The sequence below is a fragment of the Triticum urartu genome, chromosome 2A (assembly GCF_056163025.1).
Source record: "Triticum urartu cultivar PI428250 chromosome 2A, HENAU_Tu73, whole genome shotgun sequence".
NCBI lineage: Eukaryota > Viridiplantae > Streptophyta > Magnoliopsida > Poales > Poaceae > Triticum > Triticum urartu.
The window spans coordinates 728,039,489-728,048,866 of NC_141874.1; the positions used below are offsets into that span (position 1 = coordinate 728,039,489).

Genomic DNA, 9,378 nt, shown 5'->3' on the forward strand with positions numbered 1-9,378 from the left:
GGGCGCGACACCGTGGCGCGGAGCGCGAACGATCAAACTGAAGCTCGGCAACGTGTCGCGTGCCGGGCTCTGGGATTCTGAAAGCTGTGTTATCCGCTTTGCTTGGCGGTCGGCAGCGGCAGCAGAAGAAAGAAGAGGCATGGCGATCGTGGCGGGTCTCGTTGCGCCGGCCGCGAAACCTCTCGGGCTCTCCGGCGCGCGGCGGCGGCAGCACCGGGGCCGATGGAGAGTTGCGGCGGCGGCGGCGGCCGGGGTGGACCTCAAGGCGCTCGGCTCCGCCATCGACAAGGTGAAACACCGCAGCTACGTTCTCTCCTGCTCGCTTCTGAACGTATAGAAAAGCAAGCTCGGCGGAACTAAGCTGAGGATGAGTTGGCGTGGTGCAGAAGGACAGCCAGGAGGCCAGGCAGGCGCTGGACGAGCTCAAGGAGCTCGGGTGGGCCAAGCGGTGGAGCTCGCAGCCCTACATGTCGCGCCGCACGGTCAGTCACCACTACTATGCCCTGCATCAAACATTTGGAATTTGCAGTTTTCGAGTGTGGCATAGTGTTCGATCAATGTGGTGTGCTGCTCCAACTGATGAACCTTGCTTGTTTTCTGAACTGCGTTTGAGCAGACGTCTCTGAGGGAGCTCACCAACCTCGGGATCAAGAACGCCGAGAACCTCGCCATCCCGAGCGTCAGGAACGATGTAAGGCATGCCGTGCTATACGAATCGTAGTAGTGTCAGAGCTAGATTATCTTGCATTGTTCATACTCTAATTCTGCATTTCATTTGGTCTGATCATGCATGCAGGCGGCGTTTCTGTTCACGGTCGTCGGCACCACCGGATTCCTGGCCGTCCTTGCAGGCCAGCTCCCCGGGGTACTACTTCCTTCCTGCCCCCCTTTCCATAAGTGCTGAAACAGTCCACTGAACCGTCGAGTGACTTGCAAAACTTTGTCATGTTCCATTTGAGCTTAATAGACTGCAATGCAATAGATCGTCTGAACTTCAGAAAATTGTATATTTCTCAGGATTGGGGCTTCTTCGTTCCCTACTTGACCGGAAGCATTTCCTTGGTAGTACTAGCCATCGGAAGCATATCTCCAGGGTATGTTTGAATGTTTCATCAGAGTACTAATTTGCATGCTCAGAGAGAAAAACAAATGTTGCACACTAACAAAAAAACAGCGCTAATGTTGCATCTATCACCGCAGTCTTCTGCAGGTTGCAATTGGTTCTTTTTCTGCAGTTTTCCCTGACTACCAAGAGAGAATTGCTAGGCATGAAGCTGCTCATTTTCTGGGTAGGTGCTCTCTCTCTTTCGCTGCAGCAAGAGTATATCTGCAGCTAGGAACTTACTGACTGTAATGCTCTCCTTGTGAATTAGTTGCCTATTTGACTGGCCTACCTATCCTGGGATATTCTTTGGACATTGGAAAGGAGCATGTTAACCTCGTTGATGACCAGCTACAGAAGCTGCTATACAGCGGTCAGCTCGACCAAAAGGAAGTGGACAGGTGATTCTTGAGTTAAACCTGTCAGTAGCATCCATGTCCAATTTTTGTGTATTTGTATTTATTCTGCATTTGGTTCAGTTGATGCATCCAAGACTTATAACTTCAGAAATTAGGCCGTATCCGCGCTTCAGAAATTAGGACGTATCCGCGCTGCAGTATAACTTGATCGATACACTTACCTGCCTGCCTAAAAGAACATGAAAGGAAGGGTTTTTGAAAATGCTGAGATGACGCCAAGAGCCTTGGTGAATCTCATTCAAGAAGATTTTAAGATGCTCAACGAGGCCTTCCGTCCTTCCATTCAGGTGGCTGGGTAGGAACAGGGTGTAGGATGGTGTCTTCTTTTTTATCTCTGTAGCTCTCTGTTTCAAGAGCTAGTTTTGTCTTCGGTTCGTGGGGCACTTTTGCCGCCTCTACCAGTACCATGTAACTTTATATCTCCTCCCATCTATAATGCAAAGGCAGAGCTCCTGCTGTTCTCGTCAAAAAAAAAGAACATGAAAGCTATGATCAGAAATATGAGGAGCTACTGAATGAATGAAATATGTAATGTGTCACCAGGTTGGCTGTGATCTCCATGGCCGGACTGGCTGCTGAAGGCCTGGAATACGACAAGGTCGTCGGCCAATCAGCCGACCTATTCACCCTTCAGGTGATCTACTGCTAATCCATCACCTCCTTTCAGCATCAGCATTTCCACTGTTCTTTTCCGATGTCTCCTGAAAATTTCACCTGAAGAATTCATCCCCGCCTGCCTGTCTGCATTGCAGAGGTTCCTGAACCGAACTAAGCCGCCGCTAGGCAAAGCACAGCAGCAGAACCTTACGAGATGGGCGGTGAGTTGTGATACCTATCGTCTCATTCTGAAGCGAAGTAGCAGCAGAAGAGAAAACCTGTTGCATACATGCTAGTGTTGGGCTGATGCAACGGATTGTTTTTGGCTTTTTTGCAGGTCCTGATTGCAGCCTCGCTTCTGAAGAACAACAAGGCGGCGCATGATGCCCTGGTGTCCGCCATGTCGCAGAAGGCCACCGTGCTCGGGTGCATCGAGGCAATAGAGAACGCCTCCTGATTACGGTGTAATTTAACTTGAGTGTCCTAACATGGTTGAGGTAGCTATATTGTTGAGAAAAAGATATACAGGAGTATTACTGAAAGGAACGGTGTTCTTTTCTCTCTCTCTCTGTCTCGGTGTGAAACCTTCAGTGCCAAACTATTCATCAGTAGTTGGTTGAGGCGTCCCTCGACAGTCAACATTTTGACTGCTGAACGCTGACTCAAGTTTGTACATATCTGAAAGACAACAACCAAATGCATGCATGCAGTGGAAGTCGAGGGCACAATTTCGTCCTTCAGACCGTATTATTGATCTCAATTTTGTCTGCACCCTCGCAACATTCAGTTACTTTTCCTAGACACAGATGCTGCACCCCAATGGTTTCGAAAAACAGATGCTGCTGCTGCTCAAATAAAATGACAATGATGACACATCGCATAATAATACTAGTAGATGATTTCTTATACATTTAACATGCTCCCAGGACGGCAGAGAGAGTACATGATTCTAGTTTTACAGTATCAGTAGCTCTAGGTACTAGGGTAGAGTTAAAACTTAAGGTAGTAGTACTCCATCATACTATGCAGATTACAACGCTGCAATCACAGAAAACCCTCAAAGGCAAAGAGACTCCGGATGAACAGAGCTCTGTAGTCTGTACCATAGCCATGGCATCCATCTCTGAAGAGATAAGGAACCACTTGCAGTTGCAGCAGCGATGGAACTTGGAAATGCTCTAGTATTAGTTCTATACTATCATCATGCGCACGTAGCGTCTGCGTCTAGTAGCCGTATCGTATCGTATCTACAAGTGTACGTGGTGCATCTGCGTCTGTGCGTGCTCAGACGTCGTCGGACCAGTCCTGCATCTGGTCGTCGGAGAAGAGCACGTCCACGACGTTGTCGATGAGCCCGTCCACGAAGGAGTTGCAGCCGAGGGTGAGCATCTGCCCGATCCGGCCGCGCGCGCTGGACACCCACGCGAACGTGGCCGCCGAGGCCACCACGGCCAGGCACAGCCCCGTCGCCTCCTCGATCTGCACCGTGTCCAGCTTCTTGAACAGCGAGTCCCCCGTCGTCGCCTCCACCGCCACCGCCGCCGCGAACGCCACCTGCACGCGTCGTTTAGTCACCTGTGGTGTCCAAACAGAGCTCGGTCACAGAGCAGAGAGACTGAGAGAGGTATACCATGGCGAGGCGGCCGGAGATGGTCTCGAAGTCCTGGCTCTTGCGGGAGCTCTCGATGTAGTCGGCGAGCGACGCGAAGAACGGCGGCGCGCCCCCGACGCCGCCCTCCTCCAGGGCCTCCCCGGGCAGCCGCTTCCGCGTCACCGCGCCGCTGCCGTCGGCGCCGTACGACCGGAGCGTGGACAGGCGGGGCTGGAGCAGGATCTTGTCCCGCCTCGTCTGCTTCTGCTGCTGCTGCTGCTGCGACGGGGGCGCCACCCTCTGCGGCGCCGCCTCGCACACGATCGCTCTCGCCACGGCCGCCATGCTGGACTCGAACTCGACGGATCGATGGATGTCACCGGAGACTTTGCTTTGACGAGCCGCTGGGTTCTTGGAGTAAACAAACGGGCCGGTGAACGAAGGCTGAACGATAATGCGCTGCTCCTCTCCCCTCGTCGTCCTTTTGAAAAGCCCGGCAGCGACAGCGAGGGGTTGGACGACGTGGCCGTTCACCGTCCCGGTGAATCTGTGATGAAGGACACGGTAAAGGATGAGATTCACGGGGGAACGTCGGGTGGCGCATGTGGACGTGGTGGAGCCCCGGCCGAGGTCCTGGGCTCTTCTGCCGTCGACTTCGCGCGCGGCCGTGAATTGTGTCGCCTTCCGGCGAGTTCCGGGAATCCACGTAACCGCGTGCTTACCCGACACGCAAGCTCCGGCGGCCGTGGGCCAACGGATCGAAACGGACGTGGCGGGGTTCCCGGACACAGGTGTCGCTCTCCCGCTATAGGATCACGGGGGGCGCCTGGTCCCTACGATCCTCATCGAACGGCACACAGTTTACTGGTTGTATAATCATTTACAAACTGTAATACTTCTACTTGTTATTGATGAAATCTGCAGAGTAAACGAATAGAAGGAAATGCCTATGTTTTCTCAGAAAAAATGGCATTTACAACCCGATAGCCGTTTTTTAGGAACCTGGTAGCCGGTTTGATTTTCCGGGAGCCGTTTTGTGAAGAAAGGTTAAAGACTCTGCAAATTTCATCAATAACAAGTAGAAGTATTACAGTTTGTAATTGTCATTCTTTTTCTAGAAATCATAGGTATTTTTTGAGAAACTTCCAGTCTATTCATTTTCAATCATGACAGTACAAAGAACAACAGTGGTAATAAAAATTGCAACCATGTCTGTCAACCACCTAGCGACAACTACGAGCACTGGACCGAGCCGAAGGCGCGCTGCCGTCATCGCCGATCATCGAAACCGGGCAAACCTTGTTGTAGTGGACAGTCGAAAAGTTGTTGTGCTAAGGTCCCATAGGACCAATGCACCAAAGTGGCAACCATCGCCGATGAAGAAAGTCGTAGATTAGAAGGATCAAGCCTATAAACACCCGGACAAAGACGAACGAAGGCCGGATACAAACAGATCCACTGAAGACCAACACCGACCGAATCCCGCGAGATCCGACGAAGACACACCTCCACTGAAGACAGCATCGAGTTCTTATATATATGCTGTTTGGATTTTTGGTATCTTCATAGCCCCTTTACAAAATTTTCTGTTTTTTGTGTGAGTGGTAATCGGTAAAAAATGTGAGGCCGCAAGAGCTGTCGTTTCTTGGTGATGGATTGGGCCGTGCCTCTTCTCCAGGAGTGGCTGATCGGACATCCCCATGCCCTGGTTGTCCTCTGATGTTGCGTTTCATGGGCATGGGCAGGGGCAAGCTTTGTCATCAACCTGCGAAAATGCAGCACACAATCCTGAACCGTATGTTTGCGAGGTGATGTCTCATTTTCGAGAAGTTCTTGCGAGGTCGACGGCTCCTGGCTCCCCCATACGGGTGGTAATCTACAACTGTTGGCTAGGAAGGAGAGTTCGTACTGCTACTGCTGGGCTATCACCATCTCTCGAAGCGAACGAAAGAACAAACAGTGCAAGGCTGTCGCTGTTTATCTTACGTATGATCAGATCGCAGCCTCTCGGCAGATCAATTCGATCCAATCGTCTATTGTTCTCTAACTTTCTTTCTCAATGTTAGAGGATCCGGTTCCCTATTCACATCGCTTCACTGAGCACGCAATTTGATACGTACTGGAGAGCATTTTGGAGCAGACGATGATCGGAGAACACACGCAGCAGAACAAGGTCATCAAGTTACTCTGCTTTATTAGCCTTACAGCATGCAAGCAACGACAGAACAGAGCAAACGAGCTCGATCAGAAATTAATAATTTTACGTGCCTAGGCCTATTCATGCTTGGTCAAGTAAGCAGGGGTGTGCCCGGTATATCTCATGTCCTTATCTGAATTAATAATGTTTGGATTGTGCTACTTAAGTTTAACATAACTGTAAAATTCATGCATATTCCTCCTGTTCATCAATAGAGAAAGCAAAAGAAAAGACATGTTTATTATTCAACAAAAAAGATTAACTACTTAATAATCTTAATAAAGAACGCCAAGCATTACGAAGATTTAGTCGCACAGAAACAAACTTCATGACACAAAGAACTGAACATGAAATGTTTATTGCTGCCTCGAAGAAGCTTAACAAAAAAAGTACAATCGACAATGGCACCTAATGGAAATAGAATATCTTATTCGCTTAATGTAGCATTCCTATGGAAGCACTAACTAGCATCTAAAGACGTCCTTCAAATCATGCATCAATATCACCATCATTCCCACCAGAAGACTCTGGTGGTGCATTGACCCACTCGTCACGTCCCATGTTATATTGGCCTACATCACTACTATTATACCCCATGTAAGAATCCATCCCTAGGATTTCATTGTAGTGCACCTGGTCCGAAGGAGCATCAACCGAGTTATCATAGCCAAGTGATGCACGGACGGCGATATCATTGCCACCGAAGTTAGGGATTGTCTTGGTCTGTGATGACTCTGTCGTCTTGTACGGACTTGCATATTCTTCAAGTTGTGACTGAGGTTTTGGAGGTAAACCATGTGCCTGGTCAAGATCTGGTTGTAGGAGGGATGCCAAGTGGGGAGTCGAAGGTGGTGGTGTGGACTGAAACATTTGTGGTACCTGCACAGAAAAAAGGTGGTTCCATTTTGTGGTAAGGACTTGCATAATTCTAAAGGCGTGGAAAAGTGGTGGAGAAAAATCTTATACTTGATGAGGAATTGGTTTCATAAGGGACCTCAACTGGAGTGCCAAAGGTGATGGTGGGGACTGGAGTATCTGTGGTACCTGCATATGAAAAGATGGTTCCATAGTGTGTTGTAGTGTTGGTGGTAGTGGAACTGGAGGCAACACTTGAGGTGGAACATGGTGAGATGACGTTGATTGTAGTGATGCCCGATGAGTCTTCGAGTGATCCTGTGATGGACCTCTTGGCAACAACTGGTTTTGTTGCACATTTGGACCACCAGTCCTTGGTGCATGGCCATGATGTAGTGGAGGCATGCGGTGTCTAATATGCTCGTTGACTCGCAAGAGGTCATTGAAGAGCCTCTTGAGATCTTCTAGACATATATCCTTTTCCCTGGAGAAGATATTATTTGCCGCCATCCCTGGGTTTTCAGCTTGTATCTTCTTGATATGCTTGAGGGAGAGGTTTGCTCTCTTCTCTAGCATTGCATTCTCCATGTCCAACCTAGCCACCTTGCTTTGCAGCGATGCAATCCTAGCTTTTCCCGCCTTGTCGGCGAGTGGATCGATAAGTGGATCTCTTGACAAGAAAGCATCAATAATAGGTTCCACCGATGGCGTCCCAAACGCATGCATCTTTCCTGATTCATTCTCCAGGACAACAGCAACCTTCACGCCAGTGAGGGCGAAGAGGTTACTGGCACTTTTAAACAAACCAGCACGTCGTTTGGAGAAGGTGACGCTACGCTGTTTGTCATCATCGATGTGACAAACTCCCACACGGATCTCCCTCCTCGGCATACTCAAAAGGACAACTGGAGGACTTATTACTACAGATGGCAAGCTACAAGGATCTAACAAAAGATAGATGTATATTTACTATTGTTGTTGGCTAACTTTAGGTTAGTGGGAGATAAGTGAGGATGAGCTCCCCTTATATAGAAGGAAAGGCTTGCAAGCATAAACCTCATCTTGAGAAAACATGAAGCTTCTCTATGTTCTATGCAAGTCGTTGATTACATCCCTATCCATACATTCAAATTAACTAGGATCCAAAGTTACATCCCTTTCTGTTGAGTAGACTCAAAATTGGCAAGTCATTAATTAGCACTAAAATGTGCATTAACAAATGCCAAACTTATGGCCGCCATTAATTGTTGCTCAAATATATCTTATGTGATTACATTAATTTACTTCCTTATCTAGTGTCAGTATTAATTGTTATGTGAGTTCATCCACATCCAATAAACTTTTTTTAAATGCATGCCATAATGTTTATCCAATTCTTTTGGTTATTAATTATGACTACATCCATAGTACGAGTTAGGGATTTGGTGTAGGCAATCGTAGCCATCTAATCTAATATGGCGGTTTGAGAATTGGGTTAATATCTTAAAATTATGTCTTAATAGGCACAAATACATTTAGTCTCACAAACATATCAAGCAATTACTAGTTAGGACATGTCTTTCTAGTATGCATAATTACAAAACAATACCTATAATCTTGTGGGAGGCGGTCTTGTTTGTCTGTATCTATATGAAATATTAATATAGAAATTTTGATTTCAACATTTTACCTGTTGTGTCAATTGCATGATAGTTGGTAAAACAAAAATCTTATGTGTGTTTTGACAACCTTAAGAGTATATGTTGTTTTCTTCTAAACAAGATAATGGCTTCTAAATACCATGGGGTCTAAGAGAGGGCGTGCATTCCAGAAATCGAACGACCCAGTGCAACTGGGACAAACTCCACATCCTATACATGTCCGAATATTAACTATGATACATAGTGTAGCATCTTAATTATGTGCACTAGGTGCATTCTAATGCCATCCATCCTCTCCTAGCGAGACCCATATCCCCATCGAAACAACCAAATGAAATGTTGGTATTGGCCATAGGAGCCACTTCACCATGGTCCAGAAAGTTGTCTCTCAACAATAAATTGTGATAAATAGATATTTCATTTTGATTATTAACAAACACAGGATAATAAAGTTTACACTAACAATTTCATTTTTACAATTATTAACAATGTGCTATGTTTGAAGTACAAAATAAAAGGGACTTTGCGATTTGTGATATCTTATTTTAGGAAACACGATGAGTGTACATATAGAGAAGATGAGCACTTCACATGTAGTCATTCCTTAAAAGAGAGTACACAACCTACCGAAGCTTTTTCTTAGGGTTTGGCAAATAGGAGGTGACCAACACTTCCCCTCTACCAGCTGATACATTTTCAATGTATCTATAATTTTTTATTGTTCCATTCTATTATATTATCAATCTTGGATGCTTTATATGCATTTTTATACTATTTTATATCATTTTGGGGAACTAACCTATTAACCCGGTGCCTAGTGCCCGTTGTTGTTTTCTGCTTGTTTTTTGCTTTCCTGAAAATCGGTACCAAACGGAGTTCAAACGCTACGAAACTTTTTGACGATTTTTTTTCTGGACAATAGAGACCCTAGAAGCTTCGGGAGGAGACCAGAGGATGAACGAGGAGACGGCGAGGCA

General features: G+C 47.0%; 3 protein-coding genes across 3 annotated transcripts; 1 reads left to right on the forward strand and 2 right to left on the reverse strand.

Annotated features, from left to right (window-relative positions):
- The first annotated feature begins 45 nt into the window (after positions 1–45).
- LOC125540131 (uncharacterized) lies at positions 46–2,683 on the forward strand. Its single transcript, XM_048703720.2, has 10 exons — positions 46–289; positions 387–482; positions 617–691; positions 797–865; positions 1,018–1,094; positions 1,201–1,289; positions 1,374–1,503; positions 2,065–2,155; positions 2,274–2,339; positions 2,456–2,683. Exons 1-10 carry the CDS (start codon positions 140–142, stop codon positions 2,573–2,575), a joined length of 963 nt encoding a protein of 320 aa, XP_048559677.2. The 5' UTR covers positions 46–139; the 3' UTR covers positions 2,576–2,683.
- A 315-nt stretch (positions 2,684–2,998) lies between these two features.
- Positions 2,999–4,175, reverse strand: SEP2 (stress enhanced protein 2). The gene is made up of 2 exons (XM_048703724.2): positions 3,749–4,175; positions 2,999–3,672 (listed from the first exon to the last, which is right to left on the reverse strand). Exons 1-2 carry the CDS (start codon positions 4,052–4,054, stop codon positions 3,403–3,405), a joined length of 576 nt encoding a protein of 191 aa, XP_048559681.1. The 5' UTR covers positions 4,055–4,175; the 3' UTR covers positions 2,999–3,402.
- Positions 4,176–6,278: 2,103 nt separating this feature from the next.
- On the reverse strand, positions 6,279–7,729 carry LOC125534369 (uncharacterized). The gene is made up of 2 exons (XM_048697622.2): positions 6,873–7,729; positions 6,279–6,785 (listed from the first exon to the last, which is right to left on the reverse strand). The coding sequence occupies exons 1-2, from the start codon at positions 7,650–7,652 to the stop codon at positions 6,396–6,398; spliced, it is 1,170 nt and encodes a 389-aa protein (XP_048553579.2). The 5' UTR covers positions 7,653–7,729; the 3' UTR covers positions 6,279–6,395.
- Between the last annotated feature and the right edge of the window lie 1,649 nt (positions 7,730–9,378).

Coding starts and splice junctions, on each gene's coding strand:
- LOC125540131 (XM_048703720.2), top strand. CDS start 140: ATGGCGATCGTGGCGGGTCTCGTTGCGCCGGCCGCGAAACCTCTCGGG. Junction 290..386: donor TCGGCTCCGCCATCGACAAG/GTGAAACACCGC, acceptor GGCGTGGTGCAG/AAGGACAGCCAGGAGGCCAG. Junction 692..796: donor TCCCGAGCGTCAGGAACGAT/GTAAGGCATGCC, acceptor TCATGCATGCAG/GCGGCGTTTCTGTTCACGGT.
- SEP2 (XM_048703724.2), bottom strand. CDS start 4,054: ATGGCGGCCGTGGCGAGAGCGATCGTGTGCGAGGCGGCGCCGCAGAGG. Junction 3,673..3,748: donor TCTCCGGCCGCCTCGCCATG/GTATACCTCTCT, acceptor CGACGCGTGCAG/GTGGCGTTCGCGGCGGCGGT.
- LOC125534369 (XM_048697622.2), bottom strand. CDS start 7,652: ATGCCGAGGAGGGAGATCCGTGTGGGAGTTTGTCACATCGATGATGAC. Junction 6,786..6,872: donor TGAAACCAATTCCTCATCAA/GTATAAGATTTT, acceptor TTTTCTGTGCAG/GTACCACAAATGTTTCAGTC.